This window comes from Pelophylax lessonae (genome assembly GCF_965119305.1).
Source record: "Pelophylax lessonae genome assembly, chromosome: 8".
NCBI classification, from domain to species: domain Eukaryota; kingdom Metazoa; phylum Chordata; class Amphibia; order Anura; family Ranidae; genus Pelophylax; species Pelophylax lessonae.
The window spans coordinates 284,746,383-284,772,540 of NC_138775.1; the positions used below are offsets into that span (position 1 = coordinate 284,746,383).

At 45.2% G+C, this 26,158-nt stretch overlaps 1 protein-coding gene across 3 annotated transcripts in view; it reads left to right on the forward strand.

Annotated features, from left to right (window-relative positions):
- Positions 1 to 26,158, forward strand: part of OMA1 (OMA1 zinc metallopeptidase) — a 153,171-nt gene that overhangs the window by 47,178 nt on the left and 79,835 nt on the right. For all 3 annotated transcript variants that reach the window (XM_082264823.1, XM_082264821.1, XM_082264822.1), the window contains exons 4-5: positions 11,239 to 11,412; positions 21,754 to 21,861. In XM_082264823.1, coding sequence (XP_082120949.1) covers positions 11,239 to 11,412; positions 21,754 to 21,861 — 282 coding nt within the window. The remainder of the gene's footprint in view (positions 1 to 11,238; positions 11,413 to 21,753; positions 21,862 to 26,158) is intronic.

Here is a 26,158-nt window from a genome sequence, read left to right on the forward strand (position 1 = left end):
TGCTACTGTATGAGAAGGCAGCATTACTACTGTCAGAGCACCGGGAGTATAGCTGTAGCTGTACTCCTGGCACTCAGTAAAACAGTAACTTAAAAGAGATAAGTCCATGCACCTCACTGAACTTAACCCATAGTAAGCCAGCAGATTTTAGAAAGTAGCTGAATTCCTGGAGTACAAAGCCTTCTGTGACTGGGCCGCAGAGAGGAGGGACGGTCAAAGCTGCTGCTGTATTAGAAGGCAGCAATCACTCCTTTCAGAGCACCAGGAGTATAGCTATAGCTGGACTCCCGGTGCTCAGTAAAAACTGTCATATGTAAATTAAAGAGATATGTCCATGCACCTTGTTGAACCTAACCCATAGTAGGCCAATAAAGCGGTCAGATGTACTGTAAGTCAGAGGTACGTCCACAAGGTGGCATGCACCTTGTTGGAAGCATAGTAAGACAGCAGATTTTAGAAAGTTTTTATAAAGTAGCTGAATTCCTCGAGTACAAAGCCTTCTGTGTCTGGGCAGCAGAGAGGAGGGACGGGCAGAGCTGCTGCTGTATGAGAAGTCAGCATTACTACTGTCAGAGCACCGGGAGTATAGCTATAGCTGTACTCCCAGCGCTCAGTAAAACAGTAACTTAAAAGTAACTTAAAAGAGATAAGTCCATGCACCTCAATGAACTTAACCCATAGTAAGCCAGCAGTTTACAAAGTAGCTGAATTCCTGGAGTACAAAGCCTTCTGTGACTGGGCCACATAGAGGAGGGATGGGCAGAGCTGCTTCTGTATGAGAAGGCAGTATTACTACTGCCAGAGCTCCGGGGAGTATAGCTATAGCTGGACTCCCGGCGCTCAGTAAAACAGTAACTTAAAAGAGATAAGTCCATGCACCTCACTGGACTTAACTCCTAGTAAGCCAGCAGATTTTAGAAAGTAGCCGAATCCCTGGAGTACAAAGCCTTCTGTGACTGGGCCACAGAGTGGAGGGACCGGCAGAGCTGCTGCTGTATGAGAAGGCAGCAGCACTCCTTTCAGAGCACCAGCAGTATACAGTCAGGTCCATAAATATTGGGACATTGACACAATTCTAAACTTTTTGGCTTTATACACCACCACAGTGGATCTGAAATGAAACAAACAAGATGTGCTTTAACTGCAGACTTTCAGCTTTAATTTGAGGGTATTTACATCCAAATTAGGTGAACGGTGTAGGAATTACAACAGTTTGTATATGTGCCTCCCACTTTGTAAGGGACCAAAAGTAATGGGACAATTGGCTGCTCAGCTGTTCCATGGCCAGGTGTGTGTTATTCCCTCATTATCCCATTTACAAGGAGCAGATAAAAGGTCCAGAGTTCATTTCAAGTGTGCTATTTGCATTTGGAATCTGTTGCTGTCATCTCTCAATATGAGGTCCAAAGAGCTGTCACTATCAGTGAAGCAAGCCATAATTAGGCTGAAAAAACAAAACAAACCCATCAGAGAGATAGCTAAAAACATTAGGTGTGGCCAAATCAACTGTTTGGAACATCCTTAAAAAAAAAGAACGCACCGGTGAGCTCAGCAACACCAAAAGACCCGGAAAACCACAGAAAACGACTGTGGTGGATGACCGAAGAATTCTTTCCCTGGTGAAGAAAACACCCTTCACAACAGTTGGCCAGATCAAGAACACTCTCCAGGAGGTAGGTGTATGTGTGTCAGATCAAGAACACTCTCCAGGAGGTAGGTGTATGTGTGTTTGTCAAAGTCAACAATCAAGAGAAGACTTCACCAGAGTGAATACAGAGGGTTCACCACAAGATGTAAACCATTGGTGAGCCTCAAAAACAGGAAAGCCAGATTAGAGTTTGCCAAACAACATCTAAAAAGGCCTTCACAGTTCTGGAACAACATCCTATGGACAGATGAGACCAAGATCAACTTGTACCAGAGTGATGGGAAGAGAACAGAAGAGTATGGAGAAGGAAAGGAACTGCTCATGATCCAAAGCATACCACCTCATCAGTGAAGCATGGTGGTGGTAGTATCATGGCGTGGGCATGTATGGCTGCCAATGGAACTGGTTCTCTTGTATTTATTGATGATGTGACTGCTGACAAAAGCAGCAGGATGAATTCTGAAGTGTTTCGGGCAATATTATCTGCTCATATTCAGCCAAATGCTTCAGAACTCATTGGACAGCGCTTCACAGTGCAGATGGACAATGACCCGAAGAATACTGCGAAAGCAACCAAATAGTTTTTTAAGGGAAAGAAGTGGAATGTTATGCAATGGCCAAGTCAATCACCTGACCTGAATCCGATTGAGCAGGCATTTCACTTGCTGAAGACAAAACTGAAGGGAAAATGCCCCAAGAACAAGCAGGAACTGAAGACAGTTGCAGTAGAGGCCTGGCAGAGCATCACCAGGGATGAAACCCAGCGTCTGGTGATGTCTATGCGTTCTAGACTTCAGGCTGAAATTGACTGCAAAGGATTTGCAACCAAGTATTAAAAAGTGAAAGTTTGATTTATGATTGTTAATCTGTCCCTTAAAAAGTGGGAGGCACAAATACAAACTGTTGTAATTCCTACACCGTTCACCTAATTTGGATGTAAATACCCTCAAATTATAGCTGAAAGTCTGCAGTTAAAGCACATCTTGTTTGTTTCATTTCAAATCCATTGTGGTGGTGTATAGAGCCAAAAAGATTAGAATTATGTCAATGTCCCAATATTTATGGACCTGACTGTAGCTATAGCTGGACTCCCGGCGCTCAATAAAACTGTCAGATGTAAACTAAAGAGGTAAGTCCAGGCACCCACTGTTGTGTTCGGCAGGCAGCACTGTGAAATGCCTCTGAAAAGTGATTTGTAGCGCGGCAGTGACCACCGAACGTGTAAACTTTTTAAGTATCTATATAAATTTCACATTTGACTCCCAATCATCTCTTTGCACACTGAGAATTCCATTGTTTCTTCTGTTAATACGATCTGCTCTCGTGTGAGGCAATGAGAAAATTCTGCCGCTGTGTACTTAAGAAATGGAGAATGGATCTGGTATTTGTGTTGTTAAGTACCAGCTGTGAACAATTTTCCTTGATGAAAAGCTAATGAATTTTGAAAGAACTACTCTTGGTAAAAAAAAAAAGAAAAAAGAGAGAAAACTAACATTTTTCAAGGCTCAACTAGTAAAGGCAGCGGGACATTAATGCCCCAGTGAAGGCGATCCAGAATTTCTCTCTGCTGCACCTCGTCTGATAGCGCAGTTGAGTCATCTACTTTTATTTCAGATATTCTTGGCCATTCTGTCGAGCATAAAGCCCAATTCATATTCTCATAATAGAAGCGATGACCCTCTTTCAGGGACATGAAAGGCAGACACAAAGGAACGGAGACATTGAACCGAAACCTAAAGACTGTGTTATTGTAAAGAGCTGCCACAAGACTTTGATCTGTGATTGGGTCCAGCGTGAACTTTCCTTGCCGAAAAGGTATTACCCAGCAGGCACCCATGACGTCTAATTAAGCTGCGGGTTTGGAATTAGTGGCTGTGTCTGATCATGGGAATTTTTAAGTCGTGGGGGGTGAAGATTTTGGGATTAAAGGAAACCAGTGGTGTGAGAGCTGCATAGGCTGTAGTTGCTGACAACTCCTCCCTTTTTCTTTTTTTTTTATTTTCTCTTAATTCATTTCCAATTATTAAAATACACAAAAATATTAGGAAGATAGAATAAAAAACAAATTTCTTTTTTTTCCCAAATATAATTTTTATTGAGAATTTAAAGTGGGGTTATCCATCAGCAAACATCGCAGTCACACAGTTAGAAAACATAGAAAAAAAAAACAAAAAAAACGTCATATTACATGAAGATATTAAAAAAGAAACAAAAAGCACATTCGAATCCATATTATAAAACAAGTCAAATACAAAAAAACATTTCAATTAAAAGTTTTTCTTCCACAATGCCACTGCAATAGAACCTTCAAAGCATGATCCTATAAACCTAAACTCTCCCACCCATCCCATTTTCTAAATAACCACCCCAAAAGGAGACTTCACCTAAGAAATGTATTTTAAGACGGAGGTTAACCACTTAAGCCCCGGAAGATTTTACCCCCTTCCTGACCAGGGCCTATTTTGCGATTCGGCACTGCGTGACTTTAACGGACAATTGCGCGGTCGTGCGACGCTGTACCTAAACGAATTTGACGTCCTTTTTTTTCCCACAAACAGAGCTTTCTTTTGGTGGTACAGTATTTGATCACCTGTGCAATTTTTTTGATCATATAAACAAAAAAAGAGCGTAAATTTTGCAAAAATAACAATATTTTTCAAATTTTTTTATTTGAAATTCCCCAAAAAAAAAATTTAAAATCCAAATTTTTTAACATTTTCGGCCAATTTGTTTTATGCTACATATGTTTGGTAAAAAAAATCGCAAAAAGCGTATTTTGATTGGTTTGCGCAAAAGTTATCGCGTTTACTAACAAAGGGAAAGATTTTTGTTGTTTTTTTTTTTTTAACGAGTAATGGTGGCAATCTGCGATTTTTTTTTTTTTTTTGCGGGACTGCGACATTGGGGCGGACAGATCGGACCCTTGACTGACATTTTTGACACTTTTGGGGGTACCAGTGACTACAGTAATCAGTGCTATACATATGCACTGTTACTGTAAAATGACACTGGTAGTGAAGGGGTTAACTTTTTTTTGAGAGGGAGGGGTTATGTGTGTCCCTAGGGGCGTGATTCTAACTGTGATTGGCTGTGGCTTGAGGTGTAGGAACAATGATCAACGGTCCTACATAGTAGAACCGTATGATCACTGTTTCTACACGGGAGAATGACAGGCGGCTTTGTTTACATCAGTTGCCTGCCTTTCTCCCGCTGTCACGGACGATCGTGAGTGAGCGGCGGACATCGGGTCCGCCGCTCACACGCGTGGGGGGGGTCCGTGACCGCGCGGGAGCGCGCCTCCGGCGGCACGCGCTCGCTCCCCAGAGCCTCACAGGCTAGTGACATACCGGTACGTCACTTTGCCTGTGAGGGGCTGACTGCCGCAGTATATGTACTTGCGACGGTCGGCAAGTGGTTAACTGCTGCAATTACTCTCAAAGTACAACAAAAGGATCCTATATGACTCTCTATACAAGTTAGATGGACAAGCCTAAAAAAGTAAACAAAAATGTTCTTTACCTTCCCCGACTGTATTAAATCTTCATTTGTGTCTTGCATACTCCGACTCCCAGACACTGCAACTCATAGTGGCAGGATTTCAGCAGTGAAGGTAGTGCTATCAATTCAGAAAAGGGCAGGACTCCACCTGTGTTCACCCCTGGAAGGGCTACTGGTTTTTCTCAGGTTCCTTTCCCACTAGTGCAGCAGCCGCCAGGCACACAGCAAAATTAACTCTTCTTGCTCAATGAAACAGTCTAGGGCACATGTGTCAAACACAAGTCTTATGGGCCAAATCCTGCCCTTCAGGCCATTTCATGTTGCCCTCGCACCTTTCCTGCAGCTGCGGCAACCCCCTTGTCTCTGGCCCCACCTTTTCTCAGCAGTCGGCAGCAGAGAGGAGTACAGAACTCCTTCTGCAGATTCTGTGCAGCCGCAGCACCCCTTCATCCCCTCCCCTGATCTCAGGATTCAGCAGACTCCAGCCCTTCTCTGGTTCTCCTCCAGACCTTGCACTTTCTGCTTTCTGGCTCTGCCCCCAGCTTTTCCCCAATAGCAGCACAAGGTAAGGGGGGTGCTCTGTGATGTGGGGGACTCTTGACTTCTGATGGTGGGGGGGCTCTTGACATCTGAGGTAAGGGGGAGTGGGTTGCTCTGAACATCTAGTCTTACAGATACAACCTGCCCATTGAGGGCTACCATAATGCTGATGCGGCCCACAATGAAATTGAGTTTGAACAACTTGGATAGGGCACCAGGAGCTGTAGAATAATCCATATAATATGAATAATTCTTAATATATAAGAATAATAATATAAAAAATCCCAATAAGCGTATTTTGATTGGTTTGCGCAAAAGTTATCGCGTCTACAAACTACGGGAAAGATTTGTCATTTTTATTTATTTATTTTACTAGTAATGGCGGCGATCTGCGATTTGTAGCGTGACTGCGACATTGCGGCAGACAGAACGGTCTCCTAACTGACATTTTTTAAACTTTTGGGGGGGCCAGTGACATTACTACAGTAATCAGTGCTAAAAATATGCACTGTTACTGTAATAATGACACTGGCAGGGAAGGGGTTAACCTAGCGGGTGATCAAGGGGTTAAATGTAAGCCTAGGGGAGTGATTTCTAACTGTGGGGGGATGGGCTTGTGAAATGACCATAGAGACCTGTGTTTCTATATAGAAGGATCACAGGCGGCGGTCTGTGATCATTTTGGAGAGAAGAACGGTCAGCTGTGTTTACAACAGCAGACCGTTCTTATCTCTCAGCGGGGAGCGATCGCAGATGCCGGACCCGTGGATCAGCTTCCCCGCTGCATAGTGGGGGCGGGAGTGCGCCGCTGGTGGCGGGCGTTCGCCCCCCAGCACCTCGCTCGCGACCGACGTAGGGCTATGTCGGTTTGCGAAGGAGAGCCAGCTTGCCGCAGTAAATGTGCGGTGGGCGGTCTTAAAGGTGTTAATTTGGTTGGTATGCAGACTGGTTGGTGAGTTGAGCTGGGAATTTTTCTGGTTTTGTCTTTGACGTGACCTTGAAACAATGTCTGTGTAATCTTGAGGTCTATGGACCTCAAGTTGCATTAAAGTCGGACCAAGGTAGTGCAGGGACTACTTTGAAGTCGTTGCAACTTGAAGTCGCACAGATATGAATGGTACTCATTGGAAATCATGGAGTACGATTGTCATGTACTGTGGATTTTTTGGGATATTGAATGCACATTCACAGTGCATTCATTGGGTAATGGTAAGACGTTGAAAGGCACTTCAAGCTCTGCAACCCCCCCCCCCCCCCCCCGCAATCTCTCTTCACTTGTAGCAGATAAACTATGAAGAACTCTTAAGATGAAGCAAAATATACTTTGAGTTCTTCTTTAATTACATTGTTATTGTCTCTGTGAGTTCTACTTTCACCGCCTCCGTCTTGTACGGTTTCATTCCTCCTCCCTGCAATTGCCTGGATGGAACAATTTTCTCTTGTGCCAGCTTCTGTTTGGAAGCGCAGATACCTGCTGTGCCTTTCACCGGTCACCAGAGGGGGCCACTCAGAGCCCATCAGGTGGGAGGCGAATGGAGACCTCATTTGTGGACAGTGTGCAAATAACGTTTCTGGGTTGTTTTATACCTGTTGGCGTACAAAGAGTTTTTTTTTTCATTAAAACCATGCAAGAGCGTACTCTGCTTAAGTGCAACACAGCATGAAACGCGTTAAAGTTCACCGTCCGGCGTTTATATTTTCTGTGATGGAATAAAAAGTGGAAGGGTGATTCATCTGCTCTCATAGATCATTGCTTTTAATCACCGGAACAGGCTGGTAAAAATACAGCCAGCGTGTTCCTAGATTCCAGCCCGCCCCTGGAGGACTTTGGAAGAATAAGCCTTAAAGGAAAACTCAAGAATCTGTAGCAGAATACATTTGATTTTTTACTTTTTTTTTTTATTTGATGTGTTTTATAGCAGAAGTAAAAAATATTTTTTTTTTTTCAAAATTGACAATATTTTAAAAATAAAAAACGCAGAGGTGATCAAATACCACTAAAAGAAAGCTGTTTTTGTGGGATAAAAAATTATATAAAATGTATTTGAGTACAGCGTTGCATGACCGCGCAATTGACAGTAAAATAACGCAGTGCCTTATTGCGAAAAATGGCCGGATCATGAAGGGGGTGGGGGGGAACCTTCCGGAGGTCAAGTAGTTAAGGCATTCTATAAGGTAAAAAACCTGCATGCAACTCCCCCATAGCCCCTTCCCCTCACCAATACTTACCTAAGCTTGGTCTTGCTCCAGCGATCTGCATGAGAGCAGCGGCTCTCTCCCTCCTCATTTGACAGCAGCGGAAACCATTGGCTCTTGCTGCTGTCAATCACAGCCAGTTAGGAGGGGGTGGGGCTGAGCCATGTTCTGTGTGTCAATGAGCACGTGACTGTACTCTTCATTGGTTATCTTCCTACTTATCCAACCGCACCTTTAGCGTAATTCTACTTCCTCCTCTCCCCTGCCTTTCTCTGTTGGGGTCCCCCAAGGTTCTGTTCTTAAACCTGTCCCATTTATAATCTACACCTCCTCTCTGGGTCAGCTGATGGCCTCCCACGGCTTCCGGCTGACGCTAACCAAATCTATTTATCCACCCCTCAGCTCTCTCCCTCTGTCTCCTCAGGTATCAATAATTTACTATCAGATATATCAGTCTGGATGTCACACCACTTCCCCAAACTCAATCCATCCAAAACCGAACTTATAATTTTTCCTCCACCACGTGCCCCTTCCCCAGATCTCTCTGTCAATATATCGATGGCATTACTATCAGCCCATCCCCGCATGCCAAGGTCTTAGGTGTAGTCCTGGACTCTGAACTCTCCTTCAAGCCCCACATCCAATCACTGTCCAAATCTTGCCGCCTCAACCTCCGCAACATCTCCAAAATACGCCCCTTTCTAACCAATGACACAACAAAGCTCCTAGTTCACTCCCTGGTCATCTCGCGCCTCGACTACTGCAATAGGCTATTCCCCCTTCAATTTGTCATGAACGCTGCTGTCGGACTCATCCACCTTACCAATCGCTCAGTGTCCTCCGGCCCTCTCTGCCAATCCCTCCACTGGCTTCCGCTCACCCAACTAATTAAATTGCAAAAATGCTAACAACATCTTACAAAGCTATCCACAATTTAGCCCCCATCTACAACACTAGCCTAGTCTCAAAATACCAACCCAATCGCTCTCTTCGTTCCTCTCAAAACCTCCTGCTCTGTAGCTCCTCCGATGCTCGCCTCCAGGACTTTCCCAGAGCTTCTCCAATCCTATAGAGCTCCTTACCTCAATCTGTCTGATTATCTCCTACTCTATTAGCTTTTAGACGATCCTTAGAGAAGCCTATCCTACCCACACCTAATAACCGTACTTCCATTTTCTCCATCAGCTCATCCCCCACAGTTATTGCCTTTTGTTTCCCCCCCAAACCTCCCTTCTAGACTGTAAGCTCTAATGAGCAGGGCCATCCAATTCCTCCTGTATTGAATTGTATTGTAACTGTATTGTCTTCGCTCATATTGTAAAACGCTGCGCAAACTGTTGGCGCTATATAAAGAGCACATGGAGAATTCCCGGTGGGCTGCTCCAGTGGGGGGGGGGGGGGCGCAGCGGAGGTGAAGTGCTGATAATGTGCACAGCTCAGGGCCAGCGCTACCTATAGGCAAGGTAGGCGCCGGCTTAGAGCGCAAATCAGTCCGGGGCGGCGCTCAGTGGTGTTGCTACGGGCAGAGGCTCCCTAATTTGTGATTGCAACAAGGAGGAACTGTGCTGCCTCGTCCACCCCCCCCCCCCCCCCAAAGCTGTCGCTGTCAGAAGAGGGCTTTGTTTCCTGACCATTCTCCTTCCTTCTGTCATCAGCGGGGGGCAGAGTGGAGAGGATTGAGGTGGCTGTGTCTTACACTGTGGCAGCGCCGCATGATTACAAAAAGTCAAGTTCTTCTGCTTACCCGGCGGAGAGGCTGTCATACAAAGTCCCGCCTCCTGGACCGGCTCCTACCTATGATGGACAGAACACTAGTGAAATCTATCGTAGGAGGCGGGACTTTGTATGACAGCCTCTCCACCGGGGAAAGCAGAAGAACTTGGCTTTTTGTAATCATCCGGCGCTCTAATCAGCACTGGTCACTCTGCATTAATGGGGACACGCACGCTGGTCACTCTGCATTAATGGGGGCACGCACACTGGTCACTCTGCATTAATGGGGGCACGCACGCTGGTCACTCTGCATTAATGGGGACACGCACGCTGGTCACTCTGCATTAATGGGGGCACGCACACTGGTCACTCTGCATTAATGGGGGCACGCACGCTGGTCACTCTGCATTAATGGGGGCACGCACACTGGTCACTCTGCATTAATGGGGGCACGCACGCTGGTCACTCTGCATTAATGGGGACACGCACGCTGGTCACTCTGCATTAATGGGGGCATGCACACTGGTCACTCTGCATTAATGGGGACACGCACGCTGGTCACTCTGCATTAATGGGGGGCAAGCACACTGGTCACTCTGCATTAATGGGGGCACGCACGCTGGTCACTCTGCATTAATGCGGGCACACTGGTCACTCTGCATTAATGCGGGCACACTGGTCACTCTGCATTAATGGTGGCACACTGGTCACTCCGCATTAATGGGGGCACGCACGCTGGTCACTCTGCATTAATGGGGGCACGCACGCTGGTCACTCTGCATTAATGGGGGCACGCACGCTGATCACTCTGCATTAATGGGGGCATTACAAGGCTGTAGAGAACAGTGCGCCATTGCAAACTTATGTTCTGAGGTTTTAATTACACTGTTTTAATATAGTCAGTCGTGAACTAAAGTGGGCCGGTCTAAGGCATGAAACTCCAGGGCTGAAAATGAGTCCCACTCCGGCCCTGCCTGTATAATAATAACCAGGAAAAAAAGGAACCAACCACCTTGCTGAATTCACGCCAAAAACATTTCAGGCTGTACTAGGTTGGGGAATCTTATAAAGTGGCCAGTGAGAGCAGTTTTTACTTTCACAGTAGAGATGCACTTTGGAGGTGCCTTGCTGTCACATGTTGACCGTCGAGTAACACATATTGATGAGATTTAGCGTGAAGCTGTTTTTCCTAGAAGAAATCCCCATCTATCCCCTGATATAAAGGTAAATAGATGTTCCGCACTCTGGTGCCTGATGTTCTTTTTAATTCAGCTCATCCACAAAAAAGAGCTGATTATCTCTTACGCTCAATAAAATTCCTTATTTCTTTACATTCTCTCTCTTGTCTGTATGAAAAAAAAAAAAATCCATTGCCTTTCTCAGCATTTTTTCCCCAAAGGCAGCAAATCCCTCCGTCCTCCATTTTAATTTCCTCTCTCCGATGATAAACTGATTTGGACGGGGACTGTGTGGCGTATATATCCTTTCAGGGTCTCCCCAGTTCAGAGGCAGCCGGCGACACGGCCTGCTCCCAACCGAGACCAGATATGAAATTTTCAAATAGCAGTGAGATTAAAGGGCAGAATATGCTGAGCTGTGTGTTTCCAGATTGCACCTATCTCTCTCGTGTTACCTTTTTGCAGGCGATTGAAGAGTATAAGGATGAGATGGTTCCCGAGAAGGACGAGCGTTATCAGCAGGTTAAGACGATTGTGAAACATCTTATCGCCTGCAACAGCGACATGCCGGAGGTGGCCAAGATTGAGTGGACGCTACATGTGGTGGACAAACCGATCATTAACGCCTATGTGCTGCCGGTGAGATACACCGAATTGCCATTTATAATCTCCAAGGGGTTTGGGGGCTCGAAGTTTGATGTAGTGCTATGGACTAATATAGTTCTGGGATATGAAATTGCTTTGGGTACATCTTAGGCTCCATTCACACCTAGGCGATTTGAATCGGGGGTGGAATCGCTGCGATTCTGTCCGCGATTCCGAGTCGCGGGACGTGTTTTCGATGCCGATACTTCTTAATGGCACCTCAATTGTGCCATGATTTTGCTGCTCAAAAAGGGACAGGAGCTTCCTTTGGGCAACAGTGTCACACATTGTGATTTATTGCAGTGTGACTTGTCGCGCTACAGTCATGGAAAAATTGCAGCACGATTGAGGTGCCATTAAGAAGGGGCATCAAAACGGCATCCCGCGATTTGGAACCGCGATTCTGCCTGCGATTCCAAATCGCAGGAACCATTTTCGATGCCATTACTTAATGGCACCTCAACCGTGCCACGATTTTGCCCCTCAAAAAGGGACAGGAGCTTCCTTTGGGCAACAGCGTCGTGCATTGCGATTTGTTGTAGTTACAGCGCGACTTGTCACGCTACAATCATGGCAAAATGGCAACACGATTGAGGTGCCATTAGGAAGTAATGGCATCGAAAACGCGTCTGCGATTTGGAATTGCGGGCAGAATCGCGGTGATTCTGCCCGTGATTCCAAATCGCGGAACAGGTTTTCGATGTCATTACTTCTTAAAGGCACCTCAATCGTGCCGCGATTTTGCCGCTCAAAAAGGGACTGGAGCTTCCTTTGGGCAACAGCGTTGTGCATTGCGATTTGTTGCAGTTTCAGCGCTACTTGTCGCGCTACAATCATAGCAAAATCGCAGCACGATTAAGGTGCCATTAAGAAGTAATGGCAATGAAAACGCGTCCTGCAATTTGGAATTAGTGGGCAGAATCGCCGTGATTCCAAATCGTGGGATGTGTTTTAGATGCCATTACTTCTTAATGGCACCTCAATCGTGCCATGATTTTGCCACTCAAAAAGGCACAGGAGCTTCCTTTGGGCAACAGCATGATGCATTGCGACTTGTTGCAGCGCGACTTGTCACGCTACAATCATGGCAAAATCGCAGCACGATCGAGGTGCTATTAAGAAGTAATGGCATCGAAAACGTGTCCCGCGATTTGGAATCGCGGGCACAATCGCAGTGATTCTCCGCAGGTCGTCAAAGGCATTATCCAATGATCTGCAAAGCATAGAGGGAGAATCTAATTGTCAGATTCTGCCTCGATCTATCTGCGCATGCGTGAGGCTTGAGCGATGTCAAAGGCGGAGACACAGCGGAATACTATTGTTGTTGGGCGGATTTGGGTGTGTTGCAGTGCAGATCTTGCAGTGCGGATTTAGGTGTGTTGCAGGGCGGATTCCGTCCAAGTCTCGTGCATGCGCAGAGAGCGCGAGGCAGAATCTGACAATTATATTCTACCTCCGCTCTTTACAGAACGTCCGATAATACCTCCGACGATCTGCGCATGCAGTGTTGACGTCACGCCAGCTGATCAATAGATCAGTTGGAGTGACGTTACTGCACATGCGCAGATCGTTGGAGGCATTATCCGACAGGATGCACTGTTCTACAGAACACCGGCAATAGAAAATTCAGAAAAAAAATGTGTGGGGTCCCCCCCCCCACAATCCTTACCAGGCCCTTCGGGGGCCCACACCAACATTAAAAAAAGGGCATGGGTCTTAAAATCCATACCAGACCCGGCCTGCTAGTTAACAACCAGCTATTCTTCAAACAGAATTTGAATCGGTCGATCATTTTTTCGACCAATCCAAATTCAAATCTTTCCGAAGATTCGGAAATTCGTTAAAACATTTGTAACTTTCAATAGTTTTTATTAAAGTTTTCAGAAGAAAAAAGAAACAACAACAAAGATAACAAGTACAGTGCAAAGGTATAGTCTGGTATAAAAGGAGCAGTAAATAGTCATAATACACGGTGTGCAACGAACATCGTGGGTAAAAAAAGGTAAACATTAGTCCATGCAAATACAGACATAATCGGAACCGGGAACAAGGGTAGAGGGGGCAGCAATTTTTAGCGGAATCTTGCATCAACCTTTTAAGAATTGTGAGGGGACCAGGGGGGGAAGGGGAACCCTCCCGGACAGGACACCTCCCAGCCGGCTTCCCACACCAGAGGTCGAGCCCCTGAAAGGTGGCGACGCATTCGACCCTAGAGCAGGAATCCAGCGAGAGAATCCCATCCGGAGACGTCGTTAAAACATTTTTAAAGGGAATGAACTAAGCTAAACTAAACGAATTCTGAAACGAATCAACAAAATAAAATTAGTAATGCAACGAATCTACCTGAATCGAAACCAAACAAATGTTTCTGTTCGGCACATGTCTATTTATGCATATGGCTGTACAGGGGCCATACAGTGTGTAGAGCAGCCTTTCTCAAACCAGAGTTCTGTGGAACCCCAGTGTTCCTCCAGAGGTTGCTAGGGGTCCCTTGAGCAATGACCAATTTCGGCTACTTAGATAAGTTACCAATGAAACCAACAATCGTTTTTTCTATCTCAATTATTCTTACTGACTCCAAACGTAGGGAGCATTCTTCTCCTTGACCATCACACTAATGTACAGTGAGGTGTAGATACAGTCATTTTTATTATGGGTTCCCTGAGACCAGAACAATATTTAAAGGGTTCCTCCAAATTGAAAAGATTGAGAAAGGCTGGTGTAGAGACTGCGTACTGGCATTCTCTGAATTGAGCCACCTCTTGAGATGCATTAGAATAGGCAGCTGTATGCGCTTGTGAGCTAAGGGTTACGTAAAGCTTCCACATGCGCACTGACGTATGCTCCAAAAGCACACTATCTGCATCTAGTGCAGCCTTTCTCAACCTTTTTAACACAAAGCAACCCTCAAAATAACTTTCCGGTCTCAGGGAACCCCTGCTAAAAATGACTTTATCTACAACTCATGATACATTAGTGTGATGATCAGTGGGAAGAATGCTCCTTGCGTTTGTGGTCATTGGGAATAATGAATCCCTTACAGATAGCTAATAAGATCAGTGGTGTCAGTGGGAACTTATCTGAGAGCAAGAAATTGCTCATTGCTCAAAGAACCTCCAAAGGAGCCCTAAAGTTCCACAGAACCCTGTTTGAGAAACCATGGTCTAACGCAGTGATGGCGAACATTGGCATCCCAGTTGTTTTGGAACTACATTTCCCATGATGCTCATGCGCTCTGCAGTGTAGTTGAGCATCATGGGAAATGTAGTTCCAAAACATCTGGGGTGCCAAGGTTTGCCATCACTGGTCTAGAGCATACATCGGTGCACATGCAGGTACATCCATCCATCCAGCGCACAGCTACGTACAGCCGTCTCTTCTAATGCATCTCATAGGGGTGCTGTACACAGCAGCAGTGGGTCCCAGGAATGTCATTACGCGGGCTCTACACACTGTACATTCATGTACATGAGGCCTTACTGTGTTAAGAGATTCACTGGATCAAGATTGTATAATCTATATGGTTAGGTGTTTGTCGACACCCAACAATCGCACCTATATGAATTTGTTGGACATCCATTCTAAAACTTTGGGCATTTATATGGAGCCCCCACCCCCACTCCCACCCCCACCCTCCGTAATTCAATTTTCAATTAATTGAGGTTTACAAAACAGAACCTTTGGGCATTCCCCTGGCTCAATCAGTACAAAACAACAAGTAAATGTGCAGTTATATAAAAGAAACGGTAAGTAAACCCATAGCCAATATCGAGAACCGATACCATTGCGATTATAGTCTATGGGCTCAAATCGCACTGCAAAGAATCGCATGCGATTTGAACAGGAATGGGGTGCAATTTCTATCTGAATAGCATGTGGTTTCCTGCACCGCACCTGTGTGAACCCAGGCTGAAATCACTGACAATAACAAGCCTGGGTTCACATAGGAGCGGTGCTGGAAACCGCATGCTATTCAGAAAGGAATTGCACCGCATTCCTATCTATATCGCATGCGATTCTTTGCATTGCGATTTGAGTCCATTTATTTTGTATGGGCTCAAATTGCACTGCAAAGCTATCGGTTTCAGGCATCAGGGCATTTTCACAAGTACTCTTGAAAATACTCGGTATTGGTGCCACCCTAATAAATACATACATATATATTTTGTATCACACACATACTTATAAGCACATATGCTTTATCTACTGTATGTCAGCGTTTCGGAGTGTTGGATCATGGTAGTAGCTGGCAGGGAAGATCACAGGACACAGCTGCTGCATTTGGAAGGAAATCCTGATACCATCTTAATGCTTTAAATGCCTGAAGTCCTGGACTGGCGAGATTGTGTAATTATTCTCACTGCACATCCAGGCTGATTCTGCGCTCATCCAGAGAGGGTTCCGCACTTTGTCTTCTCGTAAGATGACTTCTTTTTGTCTGTGATTCCAAAGCTGCTTTTTTTTCTAGAGATGTATCGGAGATGTCATATCTAACCCCTACCTAAAATTACCCAATATTTCTTGGGTAGTTTTCACAACATACAGTGGGGGAAAAAAATTATTTGATCCCCTGCAGATTTTGTAAGTTTGCTCACGTACAAAGAAATGAAGGGTCTATTGTTTTTATCATAGGTGTATTTTAAACGATAAAGACAGAATATCAACCACAAATCCAGAAAAAACACACAATATAAATGTTATAAATCGAGTTAGGCTCCATGTACACGTGACGCTGGAAATGGCCGTTTAGGAGCAGTTGGGCGTTTTTTTCAGAAGCCCCTGAACCCACCTACATTTTATCTTATCTGTCCATGTACACCAGGTCGTTTACAGTCATTTGCAGGCAGTTGCGTTCAGGGACTGTTTTTAGAACGCAATTATTTGCGTTCGAACGTGTGTTTCCCGGCGTTTCAAACGCACAAACGCGTCCGAACGCGTCTGAACGCGATGACCCGCGTTTAGCGTTCGCGTTTTTCCATTTTAAAGGGGAATAATTTTTTTGACCTCTAGGAACGCTTCTAAACGCAAACGCCCGCAAACGCCGCTAAACGCCCACTAAACGCGGGTACAAACGCGACCAAACGGACGTTTCAAACGTCCTAAAAATTCCAGCATTCAAAGGGACTTTTAACAACTTCCCGTGTACATGGAGCCTTACAGTTCAGTGAGTAAAATAAGTATTTGATCCTCAAGCAAAACAGGACTTAGTACTTGGTGGAGAAACCCTTGTTGGGAAGCACAGAGGTCAGATGTTTCTTGTAGTTGGTTGCCAGGTTTGCTCACATCTCAGGAGGGATTTTGGTCCACTCTTCTTTTCAGATCTTCTCTAAATCCTTAAGGTTTCTTGGCTGTCTCTTTTCCCTTAAAACGGAGTTCCACCCAGTGAACTTTTTTTTAATAAAAATACCCCCGGGACAGTCAGGGCTAGTACATTCCACAATGGCTAGCCTTTGAACTGTCCCGGGTTGCACTTACCTTTTAGAAGAAATACTTACCTTGAAAATGTATTCCCCAGCGCTGCCATCTCAGGTGTGGGCAGCTGAAGCCGCAGCGTCCCTCTTCGTGTCCTCTTCCGTCTTCTTCGGTCCCACGATTCACTGCACCGGCCCCGCCGTCACTTCCGGTGCCGCAGCGTCATCCCTGCACAGCTTCTTGGCATGCACAGAAGCTGTTTAGCAAAGTATGACGGCGCCCGCACCGGAACTGACGTCGGGGCCGGTGCAGGCGCATTGATTCCTGGGAGCAATGACGTTCAGCTCCCATGAGTCATTGCAAACCGGAAGTGACGGCACGGGCCGCGCCCGCAGAGGGAGGAAGAGGAAGGAAGGGGAGTATATTTTCTTCTATAATAAGGTAAGTAAACAAAAAAAAAAAAAAATCGTCAGTATCCATTTCTTTTTCAGATTTTCAATCAGCAAGTGGATGGCCCAAAATCTATTTTTTTTTCGGTTTTGAGGCCGGAACTCCGCTTTAAGGATTCTTGGCTGTCTCTTGGCAACTCAAAGTTTCTGCTCCCTCCATAAATTTTCTATAGGATTAAGGTCTGGAGACACTCCATGACCTTAATGTCTGTTTCTTCTTAAACCACTCTCTCCTTTGTTGCCTTGGCGGTATGTTTTGGGTCATTGTCATGCTGAAAGACACATCCATGATCCATCTTCTGGTTGAGGGAAGAAGGTTCTCATCCAAGTTTTACAATACATGGCCCAATCCATTGACCCCTCAATTCGGCAATGCCGGTCAGTACCTTTAGCAGAGAAACAGCCCCAAAGCATCATGTTTCCACCTCCGTGTTTGACTGTAGGAATGGTATTTTTAGGGTCATAGTCATCATTTTTCTTTCTTCAAACATGGCGAGTCCCCCTCCTCAAGAAGACACATGCACAGTCATGCCAAAGAACATGTACAGGCCCATCTGAAGTTTACCAATAAACATCTCGATGATTCAGAGAAGGATTGGGAGAAAGTACTGTGCTCAGATGAGACCAACATTGAGCTATCATTAAGCTCTTTGGCATTAACTCGACTCGCCATGTTTGGAGGAAGAAAAATGCTTACTATGACCCTAAGAACACCATCCCTACAGTCAAGCACGGAGGTGATCGACCGATCTCGTTGCCGATACCGATATTTTGGCCATTGCATATCGGTATCGGACGATATTTTCGTACATTTAAAAAAAATATTATTTTTATTTTTATCATTTGATAGGTACTCTTGTGGAGGGATCTGGGGGTCTAAAAGACCCCAAACCCCTCCTCTACACTTAAAAGCATTCAAAACGCCAAGTTTTAATCTGGCGCCAGTACCAGGAAGTGATGTCATGACATCACTTACAGGTTTTTACATGGAGACCCGATCAGAGCCGAATGCGGCTTTGATCGGGTCTTCGGCGGCTGTGCAGGCTGGTTGCCCGGGTCTCCCGGATGGACGGGAGACCTGGGCGAGCTGCGGAAGGCGGTGGGAGGAGGGACGTCCCCTCCCATTCCTTTTAATGACAGCCGATCGGCTTCTCAGCCACATCGGCTGTCATTACAAGACAGCCGACCGTCGGATATGGACGCCGGTACAGGGGTGATGCCTCTAGCTGCAGGCATCACTCCGGTACAAGCACTTTCCGAAATATCGGCAATATCGGCCACCTTGGTGGCCGTCCAATATATCAAGGAAAGTGCATATCGGCCCAAGGAATATCGGCTTTGCCGATAATCGGTCGATTACTAGTGGAAACCCTATGCTTTGGGGCTGTTGCTACGCTAAGGGTACAGGCTAACTGCCACATTGAGGTGCCAATGGACGGGGCCATGTATTGTAAAATCTTGGGTAGGAACCTTTTTCCCTCAGCCAGAACGCTGAAGATGGGTCACGGATGGGTCTTCAAGCATGACAATGACCCAAAACATACCGTCAAGGCAACAAAGGAAACCAATATTCCCCCTGAGATGTGTGCAAACATGGTCACCAACTACAAGAAACGTCTGTGCTTGTTTCTCCACCAAGTACTAAGTCATGTTTTGCTTGAGGATCAAATACTTATTTTACTCACTGAACTGCAACTTAATTTATAATATTTGTATCATGTTTTTTTTTTTGGTTGGTATTCTGTCTCTGTTATTTAAAATGTACCTATGATAAAAATGATAGACCCTTAATTTTCTTTTAAGTGGGCAAACTTACCAAATCTGCAAGGGATCAAATAATTATTTTCCCCACTGTACAAGAAAGGATCTATTTATAAATATTCTCACCCAAGATGCACACATTTTTATAATTGGTTTCACTTGTGTGAAAACTGGGTGACGGTTGTGTGAATCTTGAGTGAAAACATTTATGAATAGACCCCAGTAAGTAAGTGAATCCAAAGCCTACATTTTTTTTTTTTTTTTTTAATTTTGGATGACACCTGGAAAGGTTTGTTCCCCTGTCAGGTTTTTATCTCTGACATTCCGCATACTGCTCCACATTGTAACCCCCAGGTAGTAAAGATGCATGGTACTGCATGTATCAAAAATAAACTACCAGCACTCCTTAATCGCTATGGGGTGTATTTGTAAAAAAAAAATTCACTAGACAAATGACATAAGCATTCGCCCAAATTTCGACCGTATTTTGCTTAATGTGTTGATTTCTTATGATCGCCAGCCCCATCTAGTGGCTCTAATGAGGTATTTCCCTGATTGTGGTGTGACGGTACTCACCATCACTGGGAGTGAAAGACAGATACTTAATGGACCCTGAGAATATGGTTTGGATTACTTCAATTGTGACAGTAATATTTATCGGCCATCTATCTCAAGAAACATATGAAGACTGCTTCACACAGTCAGACTTCTAGCAGATGCTAATATCATCAGCTCAAGCACCTGTCTTCCACACATCGTTGAATATGCTGATACTCACCTGTTATCTACAATGGACAATATACATTCGGGTCCAGTGGTTAGAGTGGGTATTGCCAACATCCCTGGGTTGCGAGACTAGGAAAGGAAGTTCACCTTAGGGTGTGGGACTTTGTAGGCAATAACCAAACCTTGAGTAGTAAGTATAGTTTAATAAATGTATTAATGTATGTAAAAATTAATCCAAAAGGAAATACAAACAACACTTTAAAAGAGCATGTGGCCATATATTACGTCACTTGGACTGAAGGTGGCTGAGAGTTCCAAAGACGACCAGACGCGTTTCAGACAATCGCCTTTTTCAACGGTCAAGTGGAAATAAATCGAATGACGAGTAAGGCCACTAATATTAAAAACAAGCAGGTGTGAACCTGCATCCAAAAGGACTGCTGTGATCCTGACAAAGTCAGATGTCTCTCTGCCTAAATAAAGAAGTATACTTTGTCAGGATCACAGCAGTCCTTTTGGATGCAGGTTCACACCTGCTTGTTTTTAATATTAGTGGCCTTACTCGTCACGGACTACTCTGTCTGAGATTTATTTCCACTTGACCGTTGAAAAAGGCGATTGTCCGAAACGCGTCTGGTCATCTTTGGAACTCTCAGCCACCTTCAGTCCAAGTGACGTAATATATGGCCACATGCTCTTTAAAGTGTTGTTTGTATTTCCTTTTGGTTTAATTTTTACATACTTTTTTGTACTACATTAATACATTTATTAAACTATACTTACTACTCAAGGTTTGGTTATTGCCTACAAAGTCCCACACCCTAAGGGGAATTTCCTTTTCTGTTATCTACAATGGGTTCTGTGTTTACCCTTATGATAATGTATATTGTACTTCAGTGTCAGAGACGGACAGTCTGTTACTGGTGGTCTCTTCCTATTGTCTGTGCACTAAGGTGTGATGTGTATTCTGTTAAGCCTGTCTGTCCCATTGGTAATTGTTAATGAACTCTCACATTGTTTCTGTCCAGATGGCTAGATAATTAGTTCAGGTTAATTATATTTCTGTACACTATTTCATCTGCATATGATAATGTAATCAGGCAACCCCAGACCTGATGGGGTAATCTGATCAGGAGGGGGGTGTCCATGCTGTATATAAACTGTGTGAGTTGTTCAATAAAGACAGGTTCCAAAACTTGTACAAGCTAAGTTGTCGGCTAGCTTTGTATGGGGGGCGGCTGGAATATTTGATATCTATGTTCCAGACTGGGAGGAAGCGGTATACTGACAGAAGTTCACAAGCACAATGTGGTTTGCGGTTCCGTTACATGTGGTATTTCAGGAAATAAAAAAAATTATGGCCACTAGATGCAATGGAGGAGCATAGGAAATCAACATGTTAAAGCAAACCCTCACCCTAAAGTTCATGTCGCCCTGCTTCCTCCCCCCTAACTCTCTTACAATTGGACATCAAGGTTTTATTTTTTTAAGTGATGGCATCAATTTGTGCTGCAAAGCAGCACTTGAGCATTTTTTGATGTATGTTTTTTTTTCCCCCTGCATGTGCACAGATGTCCAGCGGGGCATCGGGTCCCAGGTAAGCCCTACAGCACATCTACAAACATGGGTTTCCCTGACCATCTGTGCACATGCATGTTTTTTCATGCATGCACTAAGACCGCTACTAGGGAAGACCCAAGCTTTCGCTGTATTTGTGCACAGATATGCCAAAGAGCTAAAGGCCTGGATGAATTCAGTCAGCAAGTCTACTGCCGCTTCCAGTTTGAAGGGGTTTACAAGAAGCTAATATAAAGATACATTTAGGTGGCTACATTAGCTGTGTTTTAAAAATGCATTTTTTTATTATAAAGGAATACATAACTTGATTTAAAAGGGGGTTCATTTTGATCTGCTGCCTGTAGTTGTGATGTAATATTTGTTTGCAATGGGTATGTTCTATTTATATAGATGGTGTATTGTTTTGCAGAACGGTCAGATATTTGTGTTCACCGGTATGCTGGGTGCAGTGGCGGACGGTAACCAGCTTGCCTTCATTCTGAGTCATGAAATGGCGCATGCTATTCTAGATCATACGGTGAGTACAAATCTGCTGCAGGATATTTCATTTCAACATCAGAACTCGGATAACCCTCGCCTGGCAGTTACACCTGGTATCATAGGCGTGCACACAGGCTGTGCGGTGCCGATTCTCCCTGCTTCCTCTCACCCCCCTGCAGTGCTGCCAGCCTCTCGGGAGCAGTGAAGGGGCTGGTAAAGATTTCATTAACCAGCCTTCCTTTTCTGAATGAACACAGTGAGTGATTTGATTTTGCCCCTGTCTTCATTCTTAACTGAAGCATAGTAAACTATGTTTACTGCAGGCTGCAGAAAAAGCGACTGGGGAATATATGTCCTCAGTTTCTTTCTCTGTCTCAAAAGTGAGACATCAGGGGCCTATTTAGACCCTTGGAATTTCATCAAAGCCCCACAATGGGGCTCCTAAAAAAATAACAAATATTATTGTAAAAAATAATTAAAAAATTACTGACGCCATCCACTGCCCTACTGACACCGTCCACTGCCCTACTGACACTGTCCACTGCCCTACTGACACCATCCTCTGCCCTACTGACACCGTCCTCTGCCCTACTGACACCGTCCACTGCCCTACTGACACTGTCCACTGCCCTACTGACACCGTCCACTGCCCTACTGACACCGTCCTCTGCCCTACTGACATCAATCTTTGCTCTACTGACATCGTCCACTGCCCTACGGACACCAATCTTTGCTCCACTGACACCGTCCGCTGCTCTACTGACACCAGTCTTTGCTCTACTGACATCGTCCTCTACCCTACTGACACCAATCTTTGCTCTACTGACACCATCCACTGCTCTACTGACGCCAATTTTTGCTCTACTGACACCATCCACTGCCCTATGGACACCAATCTTTGCTCCACTGATACCGTCCACTGCCCTACTGACACCGATCTTTGCTCTACTGACAGCATTCACTGCCCTTATGACCCCAATCTTTTCTCTACTGACACCGTCCACTGCTCTGCTGACATACACACGTGTGTTTGTGCTCTGGGGTGCACACCCTAATGCAATAGGCTGCGCACCCCAATGCCTGGTTATATACAGTGCGACTCTGATCTGCAACTGTTGACTAACCCTGGCAGTAGGTGAATTCCTAAGAGTTGTGGTATTGCTGGTTCTGGGGTTGTGAAGCTGCCTGCATTCAGCTCTTTCATTTGGTGCCATCCAGGAATCCAGTTAGGCCCGGTTCCTCTCCAGCAAGTAGAACAGCAAGCAGCAAGGTAGCGACATCACCAAATTTCACTCCCGATCTGGTGAGAATAACAGTCAGGCGCAGCAGAAGAGATGGAGGAAGCACACATAGAATAAAAGTAGTAGAAGCAGGGAGATGCATCCTTGCACTTCGGGTCCTCAGGGACATCCTCCTCTCCAGCAAGGAGAACAGTGAGCAGCATGGTAGTGACTTCACCAAATTTCACTCCCGATCTGGTGAGATAAATAATCAGGTGCAGCAGGAGAGATGGAGTAAGCACAAACAGAATGAAAGTAGCAGAAGCAGGAAAATCATTGCACTGCAGGTCCTCAGCTTCTCTCCAGCAAGGAGAACAGTGAGCAGTACAGTAGTGATATTACCAAATCTCACTCTGGATCTCGTGAGAATAACAGCCAGGCGCAGCAGGAGAGATGGAGGTAGCACACACAGGATGAAAGTAGCAGATGCAGGGAGATGCTGGCATTGCAGGTCCACAGGTACAACTTAATCTCCAGCAAGGAGAACAGTGAGCAGCATGGTAGTGACTTTACAAAATCTCACTCTATATCTAGTAAGAATAACAGTCAGGCACAGCAGGATAGATGGAGGAAGCACACACAGAATGAAAGTAGCAGAAGCAGGGAGATCCTTGCACTGCAGGTCCTCAGCCTCTCTCCAGCAAGGAGAACAGTGAGCTGCAAAATAGCACCATCACCAAATTTGACTCCAAATCTGGTGAGAAAGCAGTCCGAGAAAACCGAGCTTTCATCCCATGCTGGAGATATACAGCTATCAGGCCCAGGCACACGGGTGCGTAGGCACAGGAAGGGCACTATTTTCAGATTTAATTAAACTGAAAAGTAAATCTTTTATAGTACCACTTAGGCACAATTACATTTCCAGATGTTCCCTATGAAATAACAAATCCTCACCATTGGAGTTCAGGTCCACTTTTAAAGCAGTATTAAACCCAAAAGCAAACCTTTTATTAAACTGCAGCTCACCATTTGTTTAGTGTAGTCAAATATGCTAGTACATCCTAACATTCCCCTCAGACTGACAAGGCTTCTGTCCAAAGGTGGCCCCTGTTGTCCTTTATCCAGAGTGGGGTACTCTAATACAGGAGGTGTTACTGGCCAGATCACCAGGTGAAAACAGAGGGGGGAAGAAAGCCTAAAAAAAAGAAAATGAATGCAGCTGCTACATCTAATGATTGGTAAGCTGCAATATATTACATTTTTTGTTTTGGGTTTAATACCGCTTTAAGTTTTGTAAAGAGATGGCAAGTTCTCTGTATTGCACAAAGATGCTTTAGCTTTTAAACTGATAAAAAAGCATTGATTGAATAGTAAATTACTGCTCATAGTGCTGTAATCAGTGTTATTTTGTAGGTTTATACCTGCACATTTTTTTTTAAGATTCTCCAAGCTGAATCCTTCTGCTTTCAGCTTAGGCTTACATATAGTAAATACAATGTGAAGAAAAAGTATGTGAACCCCTTAGAAATTACCTGTTTTTTTGGCAGTAATTTGCCATAAAATGCAGTGGCGGCTGGTGCTCCATGGGCCGGGGGGGGGGGGGGGGCATGTGGACCACACCATACACCCCCCTGGACCACACTAGCTCTGCACCCCGAGCCCACCCTATATTGAAGCCTATTAGAGCCTCTGGCTCTAATGTCGTGCTTCAAAAAAAAAAAACCCCATTGGAATCCATGCGTCCAGTGCCCTGCATTTAGATTAGGGGGCCGGACGCATAGATAGGGGGGGCAGCGCCCCCCCCCCCCCCAATGAACAGGCCGTCACTGATAAAATGTGAGCTGATCCTCCTCTAATTCACAGCAATAGACAAGCTCTGTCAGCTGATGGATGCCTTAGCACTTTGAGATTGCTTTGTATCCCTTTCTAGCCTTATGCAGATCAACTACTCTTGATTGGGAGCTCCTTTTTTGCGAGGAATTGGTCCCATTAGCTGATGCTTCTTATGGACAGAAAACTTAAAGCGGAGTTCCACCCAAAAGTGGAACTCCGCTTATATGCTTACTCCCCCCTCCCGTGCCACATTTGCCACCTTTCGGGGGGGGGGGGGGGACGGGTACCTGTTTTTTGACAGGTACCCTTCCCCACTTCCAGGAGACAGCGCAGAGACGGTGTCCCTCGGAAATTCAGCTCCCTCCTTTTCCGCCTATTACAAAGCTCAGCGCAGTAGGGAACCAGCAGTGAAGCCGAAAGGCTTCTCTGCTGGGTTCCCTTACCCTGGATAGCGGCAGCAGCACCTGAGAGCCGATACGAAAAATCGGTTTCGGGTGCCGACATTGTGGGTTCCCTGGACAGGTAAGTTCTACTAGTTAAAAGTCAGCAGCTACAGTATTTGTAGCTGCTGACTTTTACTTTTTTCATGAGGGCGGAACTTTGCTTTAGAACGGATAGGTATCTTTTATTAATCAAAGTAGCTCTAAACCACACCTCTAAACTAATTTCATTAAAGGAGAAGTAACGGGAAAGCTCGTTTGGCTGTACTTCTCCTGTGGATCACAGGAGTGTAGTTCGTTCTGCACTCCTGTGACCCATTTTCAGCAGGCTGAAGCCCGCTGTCGGCTGATGTCACAGAGCCAGTCCAGGCCCAGGAAAGGTCACAATCATATGATCAGGATCTGCCCACATGCCTGGACCAGCCTCTCTGAGAGCCTGAGCCGGCTATTCCTGCCCCCTCCACTGCCCAGCACCCCAGTGAGCGCTGCTCAGCTCTCTGCTCAGAGGGCTCTGAGAACCGAGCAATCGGTGGCATTTGCTTGGTTCTCAGTCTTAGAGCCGGCAGAGGACAGATGCAGCATCCACCTAAGTATGATTAAAAAAAACATTTCCATTCTTCTATTTTAATTGGACTCCAGGTGTGCAAACTACTTACTTCAATTAGCTTTTGTTTAAATAATTAGCCTATGGGTTCACTGTCTTTTTCCTCCAGCACTGTGAATGTTTATGGGTGTGTGCAATAAAGACGAGAAATTAGAATTGTTTGTGTGTCATTAGCTTAGGCAAATTGTCTTTGTCTATTGTTGTGACTTAGGAGAGGATCGGATCACACTTAAAGTG